Source organism: Equus asinus, chromosome 26 (genome assembly GCF_041296235.1).
Source record: "Equus asinus isolate D_3611 breed Donkey chromosome 26, EquAss-T2T_v2, whole genome shotgun sequence".
NCBI lineage: Eukaryota > Metazoa > Chordata > Mammalia > Perissodactyla > Equidae > Equus > Equus asinus.
Window position 1 is genome coordinate 37,418,016 of NC_091815.1, and position 15,398 is coordinate 37,433,413.

Below are 15,398 nucleotides of genomic sequence, written 5' to 3' on the forward strand. Positions count from 1 at the left end.
TATATAATTATGCATATAATAATACACATAAAGTCTAGTTTATGTGACCCGCCATACCCTAGAGGCCTTAACTACAATATGGCAATGTGTTCTGGTAGATTTAATCAAATCATCTACTCAGAGTGTCGACACTGTCACCTACGGTGGTGATGGTGAAAAGAGTGATGTCTAAATTTTATTGAGTTCTGACCTTGTACGCAACCCAGTGTGAAGCCTTTACAACCAGCCTTAAGAGGTAGGAATTAAAATTCCCATTTTCGGGGCTGGCCCGGTGGCGCAGCGGTTAAGTGCACATGCTCCGCTTCTGCGGCCCAGGGTTTGCTGGTTCGGATCCCAGGTGCAGACATGACACCGCTTGGCACACCATGCTATGGCAGGTGTCCCACATATAAAGTAGAGGAAGATGGGCACGGATGTCAGCTCAGGGCCAGGCTTCCTCAGCAAAAAGAGGATTGGCGGCAGATGTTAGCTCAGAGCTAATCTTCCTCAAAAAAAAAAAAAAAGCCACTTTCCACACAGAAAAACTGAGACTCAATGAGAAGAAAGGTCCCACAGCTAGCGGGTGGCAGAGTTGGGATTCTAACCCATGTGTGTTAGATTCCAAATTCCGGGCTCTCTATTCACCAGCACCCCTTCTTGTATCCTCTAGTACAGTAATTTAAAGTCCTGAGCACACACCCTCCATAAACACACGCAGTACGCCTTTACAGCATTTAGATCAATGAGGAGCCTGGTTGCCAGAATTATAACTCCAGCGAGATGAAGAGTCATGAGGAGCCAGGCAGAGTCTGATAACTGGAAACAAGCCCCAATCGGAGCGGACGTTGACACATCAGTCCCTCTTAACTGCATCTCCAGGGTCTTTGGACTGACTTTTCCCTCTTCCCAGAACACCCCTCCTTCCTAAATTTTCACATCACTGCTCCATCTCATCACTGAGGCCAGCAGCAGTCGTTATCTGAGCTGATGGGGAGGCGCGGAGGATCTGGAGCCCACCCTCAGCAGGACGTATTCAATGATTCCCACGGAACTAGCGCATCAGGACCCCAGCCCCCTGCCCCTCAGTATGGGTGGGGACACTTCTGAGAAGTGGAAAGTAGCATTGGCCTCTAGTTGCCCCTGAGGGACTGGCTTGACCATGTTCCCTTTGTTGGCTGTCTTCCCTTGTCTTCTCCGCTTTCTGGGACGATCTCCCAAAGAAACTACCATAGGGAACCAGAACACCCTGCTTTGGCGTAACGGTTATTTTGAGTTGAAGGCAAATGAGATGCAGAAAGAAGGCCCAGAGCTGCCCTTATCCGACCAAGAGAAGAAATTTCTGAAAACTGAGCACTTCCATAAATCTCCGTCTCCTGGGGAAGTTTTATGGCCACAAAGAAGATGGAGGGGCCGGCCCCGTGGCCAAGTGAAGTTCACTGTGGCGGCCCAGGGTTTCACTGGTTCGATCCCAGGCGTGGACATAAGACGGCGTCCCAAATAGCATAACCAGAGGCGCTCACAACTAGAATCTACGACTATGTACTGGGGGGCTTTGGGGAGAAGAAAAAAAAAAGAAGATTGGCAACAGTTGTTAGCTCAGGTGCCAATCAAAAAAAAAAAAAGAAGATGGAATGTTGGTACCAAAGGGGTTCAGGACACGCGACCCCAAGATGTGGGACCTCAGCATACTGAACGTCTTGAGCTGAAGGGGTTTGAGAAAGAAGGAGGGAGAAGCGTCACTCTGACCCTCGCCCCCAACTTCTTCCTTAAAAGCAGGAGATCAACCTCTCCTGTGCAAGGTGCCCTCCTGCACCAGGAGGAAGGAAGACAGCCGTATTGCCAGAAACAGGGGGCTTAGAGCCAAGGAGGGTGTCAAACAAACCTCGTTACTTCCTTACCACTTACGACCCCAAGCGCAAATCCCTCTGTCTCGTCAATTCTTCACAGATTTACCGTTTCTTTGTCTAAAAGGTATAAAAGCTTTGTGCTCTGTGCGCTTCCTTGACTCTTCATTCTCTTGTGAAGGCTCCCGTGTACGTGTAAAAATTCAAAAAAATCTGTATGCTTTTCTCCTTTTAATCTATCTTATGTCAGTTTAATTCTTAGGTCCGGCCAGAGACCCAAAGAGAGAAGAGGAGAATTTTTCTCCCCCTACAGTTCCATGATGGACCTACACAAACAAACCTTACTCCATGAGTTTTCTGCATATATTTTCCACCCCACAATTTGCCACCCCAGAACCTCAAAGTTCTTTTCCTTTGTTCTTGTCACTTGTCTAAAAATGTATTGTTCTTTTGTTAAGATACTATAGAACCCCAAGTTCTAACCATCACTCTGAGCTACACGTCTCTGGGTACTCCTGCGTGTAAGCGCAGATGAACGTGCTAATAAACTTCTGTTGGTTTTTCTCTCACTGATCTGTTTTTTGTCAGCCTAATTTACAGGCCTCCAGTCAGGAACCTAAGAGGTTAGAAGGAAAAAGAATGTTTTTCCTCTACTACCCTACTAACATTGAAATCCTTGTTTCTAAGATTACTTCTTGGGGAACTCAAACCTCACACAGTTTTAGCCAAAAGATTCTTTTAAAAAATCACTTCCAGGGCCAGCCCGGTGGCACAGCAGTTAAGTGCAAACGTTCCACTTCTCGGCCACCCAGGGTTCACTGGTTCGGACCCCGGGTGTGGACATGGCACCGCTTTGCAAAAGCCATGCTGTGGTAGGCGTCCCACGTATAAAGTAGAGGAAGATGGGCATGGATGTTAGCTGGGCCAGTCTTCTTCAGCAAAAAGAGGAGGATTGGCAGGAGTTAGATCTGGCTAATCTTTCTCAAAAAACCCCAAAATATCACTTCCTCAGAGCTTCTTTCCTTGACTATCCCCTTTTATGTTGCCCACCTCAGTCCAAGTCATTGTCTATTACATTACCCTGGTTTATTTTTCTCACAATAGTTATCGCCATCTGAAACTACCTTAATCATCAATTTCATTTGTTTTCTTGTTTGCGTATTTATTTGCTTACTATTCTTTTCTTTTTAAGATTGACTCTGAGCTAACATCTGTTGCCAATCATCTTCTTTTTTTTTCTCCCCAAAGTCACAGAACATAGTTGTATATCCTAGGTGTATGTCATTCTAGCTCTTCTATGTGGGATGCCGTCATGGCATGGCCTGATGAACGGTGCCAGGTCCACGCCCAGGATCTGAACTGGCGAACACTGAGCCACCGAAGTGGAGTGCATGAACTTAACCACTCAGTCATGGGGCCTGTCCCTTCACTATTCTTTTTTTTTTTTTTTTTTTTTTGAGGAAGACTGGCCCTGAGCTCACATCCCTGCCCATCTTCCCCTACTTTATATGTGGGATGCCTACCAGAGCATAGCGTGCCAAGCGGTACCACGTCTGCACTGGCAAACCCCGGGCCGCCAAAGCATAACGTGCACACTTAACTGCTGTGCCACTGGGCCAGCCCCTCCCTTTCTTTATCTATCTGCCTCTCTTGAGGATGTTTGCTCTGGCAGGGGCACTGGCCAGCTTATTCACACTGTTTTCAGTCTAAAGAAAAGTGCTCTTGATAATATTTGTAGATTGAATACATTCTCCTTGACATGGGCCCCAATTTGGTCCTAAAGAGTATTGTTTAAGAGCAGGACACTGTCGACTGTGATCTGGGAGCCAGGTCATTCTCTGCTGTGGGGGGCTAGGATGTTTTTGCAGCATCCTTGGCCTCTACCCACTGGAAGCCAGTAGCACCCCTCCCGTCTCCCCTAGCTGTGACAACCGTCTATTTCCCCAGATATTGCCAACCATCTCCCAGGGTGGGGGTGGAACCACCCCCAGTTGAGGACACGAATTCGGTTAAGAGCGTGAACTTGGAGAGAGAGCCCCAGCGAGTACTTACGGCTGTGCCAGTGGCGCCTGGGGCCCCAAAGCCCCCCTCAGCCCGTCTTCTTCGTCCGCGCTGTAGGCGGCCCCGCACAAGTGCAGCACCACGACGTTCCTGCAGTTCTTCACACAAAAGCAGGAAACCATGTGCTCCATCCTGGTGGCGATGTTGCTGACCACGACCACTTGGAAGTGGCTCAGGGCCTGCTGGATGAACTCCTCCTCCTGGATCTCATAGAGACAGCTGAAGAGCTCCAAGCAGCCCTGCTGGAGCATGGAGCCCTCGCTCTGCGCTTTGCTCTCGATCCACTCCAACAGCTCCGCCTTGACGCGAGGCGAGACCTTCCAGCAAAGACTTTTCTCCAAGTAGCTTCTCGTCTGCTCGTTGAGGAGTCCAAACAGGAAACGGACGGTGAGCGCCAAGAAGCTCCTTTCTGAAAACCCGCACTCAGCCAACAGCCTTGCCACGTTCTGGTCTGGGCCGGGTCTGCTCTCCCCATCCTCCAGGATATAGTGCATGGCTGCGAAAAACTCCTGGAAACTCAAGTGGATGAAGCTGTAGAACCTTTCACAGTTGATGTCCTTCTGGAAGATGTTCATATTGAGGAAGGAAGACACATCCACTCCATCCAGGCCGTGCTTCCGGAGGTCCTGTTCCTCAAAAAGGATTTTCTGATTCCAGAGGCCATCTGCAGCCAAAGAGCAGAGCCCTCTCTGGTTGGGTGGGGTCCGGAGGGTCGGGGTCCCTGGCTTGGGTTGCATGAGACTCAGGAGGTAGAGCGTGTACACTGCCGTCGTGGTCCTGGATGTCTGCCCCAAAAGCCTTCCACCCTCCAACTGCTGCTTGAGGCAAGTGCAAATGACCCAGCACACCATAGGGACAAAGCACAGAGTGAAGAGGGGCTCGTTGTCCCTCACGAAATGGAAGACTCGGCCGGCCTGCTCGGCGTTGTGGAAATACTTGTAAAAGTACTCCTTCCTTTCCGCCTCGGAGAAGCCGAGGATCTCCACGTGCCGGGGATGCTCCAGCAAGCGTTGGAGCTTCTCCAAAGCCGTGGGCCTGGTGGTGATGAGCAAAGACAGCTCCGGCAGCAGCTTCTTCCGAATCAGGCTGCTAAGCAGGAGCTCGGTGGGCCGTTTCTCCTCCCAGCAGAGGCACCAGGGGCCCTGAGGGTCGTGGAAAGAGGGCTTGAGCTCATCAAAGCCGTCAAGGATGAAAAGGAGGCGCTCAGGAGCTCGCAGGAGCTCCTGGAGGGGCGCGCCGGGCTCAGGCCAGCAGCTGGAGATGAGGTCTTGCGCGCTCCGCTCAGAGGCGCTCTGGTTCATCTCCCTGCAGTGGATGTAGAAGACGTAATCAAACCTGTCTTGGAAGAGCCTTCCGTCGGCCCAGTCCAGCATCACCTTGTGGGCCAGCATGGATTTGCCCATCCCTGCTGCCCCCTGCAGGACCACGGTGCGCGGCGGCTCGGGGCGCTCCTCATCTGGCTCAAAGAGGGTCTCCATCTGGATGAGGCTGGCCTGCCGTCCTACGGTTCTCGCGTGTCCCCGGCCCGTGTCCAAAAGCTTCTGCTGGGCCCACGTGGGATTTGAGTGCTCCTTCACCAGGAGGAGCCGGGTGTAGCGCTGGCTGAGGTTGACGCATTCCCCCAGCCGGGCGTTGCGGTCTTCCATTAGGCGGAATTTCCGGCGCACGTGGTTCCTGTAGGATTCCCGGGGATCTGATGGAGAGGAAGGGAGGATCCGTGGAAGACTCGTCAGCAACATTTAATGAATTCCTGAGTTAAAACAAACCACAGTCTAGTGCCTACTTGTTCTGTGATATCCTTGGAACGGTTTTCTAGGTGGAGTCTGAGAATCTTGGTACCTCCCTGTGAAGATCTCAGGTTTGCATGGGAAGTAGAGGCGTTAACATGGAAACCTCTCATGCACAGTGCGCTATCCTTGCTGCTCAAATGGTGGTCCCTGTGCCAGCAGCATGGGCATCACCATTCCGGCTGAGGGATGACCGCAATGCGGCCGAGAAGCATGTGTCAGTCAACCCCATCCTCAGCCTCTCCTGGCAAAGAACACTTAATCCCATGTGGGCCCACCGGGGAGCTGGTTGGCAATGTGAAATCTTGAACCCTGCTTCCCTACAACTGAATCAGAACCTACCTTTCTAACAAGATCACTGCATGGTTTGCACCCCCGTTAAAGCTGGAGAAAGCAGGGCTGCAAAGTTTTTTGGGTCCCCTTTGAAACAAGGTAGATGCGTATGGCACTGAAGGAGAACTTATCCGTTCTATAACCCCTTTGCTTAAAGGCTCTTTGGGAACACCTGCTGGTATAGATGTCTGGGAGTAATCTAGAATAGCGGTTCTCATGGGGAGACTGGGTCCTCCTTGGGGACCTTTGGCAAGGTCTGGAGGACGTTTGGGTTGTCACTACTGGGCGTGCTACTGCTGTCTGGTGGGCGGAGGTCAGGGATGCTGCTGAACGTCCTACAACACAGCACAGCCCCCACGACAAAGAGCTATTCAGCCCCAAAATGTCAACAGTGGGAAGGTGGAGAAACCCTAATCTGGACAAAAATGTGTCCCTTGGTATTTGGATGTCACCAGAGGCCCATAATATCCACCCAAGAGAAGGTGAAAAAGATCTGAATTCGATCCCAGGACTCTCTCAAAACAAATACACGTACTCTTTTATTTTTAATTGTGGTAAAATAGACCATAACATAAACTTTACCGTTTTAACATTTTTTTTAAGTGTACAGCTCAGCGGTATTAAGCGGATTCACAGTGTTGTGCAACCATCACCACCGTCCATTTCCAGAGCTTTTTCGTCATCCTCAGCAGAAACTCTGCACCCAGTGGACACTCACTCGCCATTTCTTCCCTCCTCCACGGCCCCTGGCAGCCACCGTCCTACTTTCTGTCTCTATGAATTTGATGACTTTAGCTACTTCATATAAGTGGAGTCATGCAATATTTGTCATTTCATGTTTGGCTTATTTCACTTAGCATAATATTTTCAAAGTTCATCCATATTGCAGCAAGTAAGGCTATTATTCTTGTGTGTGTGTGTATAGTTCATCCATTCATGTATTGATTTTTTTAAAAAATCACTTCCGGGGCCAGCCAGGGCATCCCGGGTGTAGACATGGCACCACTTGGCAAGCCATGCTGTGGTAGGCGTCCCACATGTAAAGTAGAGGAAGATGGGCATGGATGCTAGCTCAGGGCCAGTCTTCCTCAGCAAAAAGAGGAGGATTGGATTAGGGGCTGGCCTTGTGGCCAAGTGGTTAAGTTCTCTCGCTCCGCTGCAGACGGCCCAGTGTTTCATTGATTCAAATCCTGGGCGCGGACATGGCACTGCTCATCAGACCATGCTGAGGCAGCGTCCCACATGCCACAACTAGAAGGACCCACAACAAAGAATACACAACGATGTACTGGGGGGCTTTGGGGAGAAAAAGGAAAAAAATAAACTCTTTAAAAAAAAAAGAGGAGGATTGGCAGCAGATGTTAGCTCAGGGCTAATCTTCCTCAAGAAAAAAAAAGATAACAAAAAGAAAAGAAAATCTTAAAGACTGGATCACTTTCGGCACTGTGCTGACCCCTATTGGAGCCTGAGGCCAAAGGAAAAATCAATAAAATTGATCGTGCTTTTAATTAAAATGTTGATATTTTGTTCATCGTGGATTTTTTGGGCAATTATTTTGACTTTTAGAAAATACTGCATTGAAATATTTCTCTTGGTGGCTGAGCTTTTTTGGCACCCTCTTATAATTTGCACCCCAAGGAAGAGCCTCACTCACCACCGAACTCTCGTCCTCCCCACACCCAGCACTCTCCCTCTTACTGGTAACCTTGCAGTCTCACAGAGGGGCTCCTGGCAGGTTCCTGGCACTCCTTTCTCTCTAGCCATCGGTCTACAAGCCCTGCCCTTGTCTTTCCTGAGTCTCTCTGTCCACTCCCTTCCTCTCCCCTCCGTCCACATGGCCACCTGCCCCAGCTGGGCCTCCCCTCTCACCTCCTCTAAACGCCCTGTCCCAGCCCCTTCCCCTGAGTCCAGCGTCCCCACCAACCCCAGAGGAAGACTTTTCCGACCCCATTTGACCCTGTTCCTCTCCTGTTCAAAACCCTTCCTGCTCCCCTTTGGCCTCATGATGAGAGTCTAAGCTCTTCATCCATGCTCTCCAGAGCCCTCGCGGCCTCTGCCCCACCTTCCTTCCATCGCAGGCTGGGAGTTCCCCAGCGCCCTGACACCACAGTCCCAACCAGCCCAGATCTTTCTCGGTCCCTCGCTCCAAGTGTCCCCCGTGAGGACGAAAATCCGCCCCATGAGAATGACTGCTCTGACTGTGTTAGAGTAAGGACAGCTGTGAAGCGGAGGAGAGAGGAAACAGACACTTTGCAAACAAGCAGGGGAGAAAACTGAGGCTCCGAAAGTGGGCTTGACTTGTCCGAGGCTGCCTGGCTGGAGCGGTAGGTGGTGGAAATAAAAGCCCAAACTTGGTGCTCTGGCTACAGAGCTCCTAACGCCAGACCATGAATCCCTGCCCCGACTTCAGCCCTGAGCTGGCCAATACGGTAGCCACCGGCCCCATGCGGCCACTAAGTACTTGAAATGTGCCTGATGCGCCTGAAGAACTGGATTTAAAATTTTCATTTTCGTTAATTTCAATTAATGTGTATCTACATTTAAAAACCAATACTTGATTCAGTGATTGAAAAACTTGCAAGCACATTCGAACAACATATAGTGAACCTACTTTTCTTTTCTTTTCTTTTCTTTTTTGAGGAAGATTAGCCCTGAGCTAACATCCGTGCCCAACTTCCTCTATTTTATATGTGGGATGCCTACCACAGCATGGCTTGCCAAGTGGTGCCATGTCCGCACCCGGGATCTGAACCAGCAAACCCAGGGCCACCGAAGCAGAATGCACGCACTTAACCGCTGTGCCACCGGGCCAGCCCATGAATCTACTTTTCAACTGTGATTTTTGTGAAATCTAAATATTGATCAAGTATTTCCAGTGAAAATTTAGAATTCAAAATGAACACACACCTCACTTTGAAGACTTAGTGCAAAAAAAAAAAGAATACAAAATATCTAACTAATAATGCTGTATGTGGATCACTTGGTGAAATGATAATATTTTGGATATATTGGGTTAAATGAAATATTTTATTAAAATTAACTTCAGGGACCGGCCCTGTCGCTGAGTGATTAAGTTCACACGCTCCACTCCGGTGGCTCAGGGTTTCGCTGGTTCGGATCCTGGGCGCAGACATGGCACTGCTCATCGGGCCACACTGAGGTGGCATCCCACATGCCACAACTAGAAGGACCCACAACTAGAATATACAACTACGTACTGGGGGGTTTGGGGAGAAAAAGCAGAAAGAAAAAAAAAAAGAAGATTGGCAACAGTTGTTAGCTCAGGTGCCAATCTTTAAAAAAAATTAACTTCACTCACTTCTTTTTACTTGTTTTACTAGAACATTTCAAAGCCTATATGTGGCTCACACCATGTTTCTGTTGGACAGCGCTGCTTTACAGCTTCCCAAATCATTATTGTGTTTGATGCTTCCGGACTCAGAGAAGCAGGCAGGCAGAGAAGGTACATTTTACAAATGGGGAAACTGAGACCCAGACCCGGGGGTAATGACTTGTCTAAGAACAGGCTATGAGTCTGTGGTAGGGCAGGGATCCATGGGGATGGATCTTAGATCCAATGCGTTGAAGATGCCCTTGGAAGAGAGTCCAGAATCCTTTGTGTCCTTGCCAACAATCCTGATTCTATTCAAGTAGGGTGTGTCCATCCTTGGGTCCTGCGAGTGTTATCCCTTCACAAGCCCCAGGGATGAATTATGGTTCTGCTGAACCAGCCATGAGCAATCTCATTCTCCTTTACCAGTGGCTGGTCTGAGAAGGGGTATGTGCCCAGTCCTGACCGATGAATTACACAGGTATGACCACTCAAGGGGAGGAAGCTTATTAAAAGAATTGTATTCCTAGGGGCTGGCCCAGTGGCGCAGTGGTTAAGTTCGCATGTTCCGCTTCTCGGTGGCCCAGGGCTTGCCGGTTCAGATCCCGGGTGCGGACATGGCACCACTTGGCACACCATGCTGTGGTAGGTGTCCCATGTACAAAGTAGAGGAAGATGGGCACGATGTTAGCTCAGGGCCAGTCTTCCTTAGCAAAAAAGAGGAGGACTGGCAGTAGTTAGCTCAGGGCTAGTCTTCCTCGAAAAGAGAGAATTGTATTCCTGGATAAAATAATAGTCTCTTGAGGAAGAAAGGCTTTTGTCTCCCTTTTGGTCATTGCTTAGAATTCTCTTGTATAAAATGGTTGGGCCACCATCTTGCAATCATGAGGTGACACATCTTAGGACAAATGAAACACAGGGAGAAGTGGGGCTTCAGTGGTGTCATTAGTCCACTGCATGAATTCTGCACCCACCCAGCCCAAGACTTCTTGGTATATGCAAACATTACATACATGTCCTTTTTGGTTGACCTACTCCCAGGTGGATAGTCGGATACAGGTAGCCTCATGCATTCTAATGGATACATGGCTCATGGCTCACCTTTTCTTGGAGTTCCAGGAAAGACTTCCAGAGAACATGCCGACTGGCTCCCCAGCGAGGACAGGCCACCAGGTGGAGTATCTGGAGGAGACATTTTGTGAGATCAGCTGGCACGTATCTGGCTAGCACTCAATAATATTAGCTACTCTCACGCCAAACTGTCTACGTGATAACTCCCCGCCTATCCACATCCCAGCAGGTTTAGCAGTGACCTCACCTCACACGCACTATTGTTGAAAACACTTGTTCTGCATAACCCACTCTCCTCCCTGGGTACCCATCATGATGATTGACATCTCCATCCATCCGATTCACCCCCTCAGCCAGGGAGTTCTGAGTCAGTTTGGATCCCTTCCTCCCCTTCAGCTCTCAACCATGTCTCACCCATCAACCATCCATTCATCCATCCAGCAAATATACAGATATTGGGCACCAACGTTGTCCAGGCATTTTTCTAGGCATTGGATACACAGCAATAACCAAGACACGAGGTTCTTTCTCCGTGGACCTGACATTCCAATGGTGCTGGGAGTTCAGCAAGTAAAAAACAAACACCAAATATAACTTCCGATCACGATAAACTTTGTGTCTGAAATTAACCAAGGTGATACAACAGAGTGATCAAAGTACTATTTGAGTTTGGGTGGCCAGGAAAAGCTTTTCTGTGGATGCAGCGTAAGACCTAAAATTTCAAGTGTTTCCTCGACATCTTTGAGCCTCCTGGGAGTCCAGAGGTCTAAGTGTGAGTCCTTGTGCTCTTATGAGACGTGCCCCCCACCTCACGGGAAAGGCTCCCCCCTCAGCTAGTCCTCTGATCAGAACTAGACCAACTGCACCCGACCTGGTCGCCGTGTCTCCTAGACGACCAACTGCATCTCACTTGCTCCTTGATCTAACAAGTGTCCCCTCCCTGCTGGTCCATGAAATTATTCAAACAAGCCAATCACATCTTCTTGCAGGAGCCATAAAGCGCCCCACCCTCTTGTCACTACAAAGCCTGCCTCCCACAGCGCCCCCTGGGTCCCTGCATTGCTGAGTGCAACCCTGTGGGACCCTGCATGGTGTGTGCGGTCCCCTGCCCTGGGCTGCGAGTCCGTGAGACTAATAGACTGTTGTCAGTCTCATCTGTCCAGTGTCGCGTGGCCTGTGTTCAGCTGTCTAGTACTAATTATGGTGGGAGATCCCTCTTTCACTGATGGGGTGAATAGGAGGTGACTGGAACAGAGGATGAGACCTTTAATCTGAGAACTGAATGGCAATGGGCTAGATATGTGAGCAGAGGCATTCTAAACAAAAAAAAACAGCAAGTGCAAAGGTCCTGGGGAAGAAACAATCTTGACACAATAGAGGAGATGAAGTCGGAGCGGAATGAGCTTCAGGGTAAGTGTTAGGGAGTGAGTCTGGAGCGCATGTAGGAGCATATTAAGGAGTTTGGACCACATTCCATCCACAGCAGGAAGCCAGTGGAAGAATTTAAACAGGAGAGGGAAATGACTTAATTAATAATTTTAAAGATCACTCTGCCTGATGAGTTGAGCATAACCTGTAAGGAGCTGGTGACCATAGCAGAGAATGTTGGTGGTAGATTTGACTGGGTGACAGCAACGAGAAGAACGCGTGGAGTTGGAATATATTGAGATTTGCCAATAGATTGGATGTGTGAGTTTCTGGGAAAGAAGGACTCGAGGTTGATGCCCGAGTAAAAGTAATCAAAAATAAATAAATAAATAAATAAGTGATAGGAATCAGACATCATGCTCATTAGGATAACTAAAATTTAAAAAAACAAAGATAAGAAGTGCTATGAGGATGGGAGACAATTGGAACCCTGTGTGCTGTTGGTGGGAATGTAAAATGGTGCAGCCACTATGGAAGAGAGTAAGGAAGTTCCCTCAAAAATTAAAAACAGAGGGGCCGGCCCTGGGGCCGAGTGGTTAAGTTCTTGTGCTCCACTTCGGCAGCCCAGGTTTTCACCATCCTGGGTGCAGACATGGCACCGCTCATCAGGCCACGCTGAGGTGGCATCCCACATGCCACAACTAGAAGGACCCACAACTAAAACTACACAACTATGTACCGGGGGGCTTTGGGGAGAAAAGGGAAAATAAAATCTTTAAAAAAAGAAAAAGAAAATGCTGCAAACCAGGGCCTTTGTTTGTTCAGAGTTATTAAAGACTTTGTTTTTTCGGAGATGTTAAACACTGACTGGCACACCACTGCCATCACTGCTCCTTAGCTTTGAGACATGAAGCCTCACACAAGCGACTGTGTACAGCAGAACTTGATTAGTCACTCAACAAACGTTCACCAAGACTTACTCTGTTCCTGGCCATAGCCAGACACTGGAATCACAGAGAGTCACCCAGAGGAGTCAGGAGTCCCCGTGTCCCATTAATGGAGACAGGTGAGAAATTACACGAAAAACCAGAATTCAAATGCCATGTCTGCCACTTCCAACCATAGCTGGTATTTGCTGAGCAGTTACCATCTGCTGGATATTGTGATAAGCACTTTGCATATATTATCTCACAAACTTTTGTCTGGGGACAAATCATTTTTTTCAGAGTCTCAGTTTTCTCAACTATACAATAGATGTAACAATAATATCTGTCACACATCATTTTAAGCATCGGATGTGCTGATGAGTGGATGTATTATTATGCACAGTGGATGCCTTTTTATAGGACGGAATCGATCAGTCTTAGTACCATGGTGATTATTTTCTCAGACAGAGGATATAATAAAAGAAATCTGAGAGCTAAGGAAGCATAAAAGTGGGGTTTTGAAGCCACCAAGGTGGCTGAGAGTGAGAGAGAAGAGGAGTAAAAAATTCAGAGAAAGTAGTTCCTCCAAGATTCTGATGGATAAATAAGATTTTTCCAGACAGAGAAGATGGAGGGTGTTCCAGGGAGAACACAGCATGAACAAAGGCCAAGGGGATAAAAGAGAACCCCGGTCTTGTGAGCCCAGCGGTTGTCACGAAGGAGAAGGGAACTGGGTTGCAGCCTTGCCGGTCCCATCGCTGCCTTACCCCTCACCAGGTCCTCTCTCCGTCCTCGCTCCCACAGGTCCTTCCTGTTGATCCGCTCAAAGATGCTCAGAGCCAGCAGCCAGGCCTCCTGCATCCCGCAATGTGCCACGAGCAGCTGAGCCATTTCCAGAGGACCAGCCTGCTCCATACGCCCCCTGGGGATCTTGGCCTCGCCCGGCTCTGTCGCGGTCCCCAGGTATAACTTGAACTTCTTCAGCTCCACGGCCTCAAGCTCTTCCAGGTAGGCGGAGAGGCGACAGAGGCCATCCCTGACCGGGATTCGGGGCATCGGGGCGTCGTGAACCCCCAAAGAGAGAAGTCGGAGACTAGGATGTTTCTATACACAGGACGAGGGCTGCCGACATGCCCCCCACCTGCTCATTGTCGGGCAGAGGCTGTAGGAATGAAAGAGAGGAAAGTCCTTCTGTTGAAATGGTGCTTCCTCACTCTTCAGTTCTCGCCCGCCCTGCCCCAATCTCCAACCGGTGTCCACGTTGAAGAAGGGGAAGTTGGGAGAGATTACAAAATCGCGGGAGCCATTTGACGCATGAGAAAGACTTTCGCTTCTGCTCCCTCTTCCTGGCTCCCGTGACCAGTCACTCTCTTTCCCCTTTCCTTCCTGCTGTTTCCGTCGCCTACTAGTGTTTCTGGTCGACGGGATTATTATCAAAATAACGACCGCCCCTTCTTGTGGGAGGATTAGACATCTTTTCTGTGGATATCAGACTCAGACGTGTCACTTGCATTGGCTGATGGATTATGAGCCAATGTGACTGTGAAATGTGGATAAACGTGAGCAAATTTCTCTTCCAGGTAGAAGCATTAAGGACTTTGCATAGGTCTGCTATTTTCTCTTTTCTCTCAGCCACAAGATTGTGATATCCTAGATAGGGACTCTGTGGTGGGCAGAATAATGGTCCCCCAAAGACGTCCATGTGCCATTCCCTACAACCTGCGATATGTTATCTTAAATAGCAAAAGAGACTTTGCGGATGTGATTAGATTGAAGGCTCTTGAGATGAGGAGATTACCCTGGACTATCCAGGTGGGCTCGATGTAATCACAAGGATCCTTATAAAAGGGAGACAGGAAGACTAGAGTTGGAGAAGGCGGTCTGATGATGGGAGCAGAGGTAGGAGTGATGTGATTGCTGGCAGGGGGCCACAATCCAAGAAATGAGGGAAGCTTCTAGAATCTGGAAATGGCAAGGAAATAGATTCTTGCCTAGAGCCTCCAAGAGGAACAGCCTGGGGGCACCTTGATTTTAGCCCCGTTTTGAACTTCTGACCTCCCAAACTGTAACATCATAAATGTGTGTGATGGTAATTTGATAGAGCAGCAATAAGAAACGGATGCAGGCTCTCTTCTCAGCGTTGGACCAGGAATGAAAAGAATACAGATGGAGCCATAGCTGAGTGGCTCACAATGAACTTGTGTGTAAACAATGTTGCAGTAAGTCGCTAAGATGTAGGCATTGTTTATTACTGCGGTTTACCTCAGCCCAAACGGGCTGATACAATGATGTAATGATTTCTGGAAAACAGTGAAGGCAGGATTGCCTCATTTACGATGCTTTGGCTGGAATTAGCAATCCCAATTCTAATGCCTTCAAGAATAAGGAGAAATTGGGGCCAGCCCCATGGCCGAGTGGTTAAGTTCGCGAGCTCCGCTTCCACGGCCCAGGGTTTTGCCGGTTCAGATCCCGGGCGCGGACACGGCACCGCTCAACAGGCTATGTTGAGGCGGCGTGCCACATGCCACAACTAGAAAGACCCACAACTAAAAACACACAACTATGTACTGGGGGGCTTTGGGAGAAAAATGAAAAATAAAATCTTTTTTTAAAAAAAAAAGAATGAGAAATAAACCACAACTACAGGAAACAATAGGGATAAATCTCATAAGCGTAATGTTAAGCCAGATATAAAAAA

The 15,398-nt window shown here is 48.8% G+C and overlaps 1 protein-coding gene across 1 annotated transcript in view; it reads right to left on the bottom strand.

Annotated features, from left to right (window-relative positions):
* NLRP12 (NLR family pyrin domain containing 12) overlaps positions 1-13,888 on the bottom strand; it is a 31,171-nt gene extending 17,283 nt beyond the window's left edge. Inside the window, exons 1-3 of the mRNA XM_014833328.3 lie at positions 13,468-13,888; positions 10,437-10,517; positions 3,876-5,577 (exon numbers count right to left, since the gene is read on the bottom strand). Of these exons, the coding sequence (XP_014688814.3) occupies positions 3,876-5,577; positions 10,437-10,517; positions 13,468-13,756 (2,072 nt within the window). The 5' untranslated portion in view covers positions 13,757-13,888. The remainder of the gene's footprint in view (positions 1-3,875; positions 5,578-10,436; positions 10,518-13,467) is intronic.
* Positions 13,889-15,398: the final 1,510 nt, after the last annotated feature.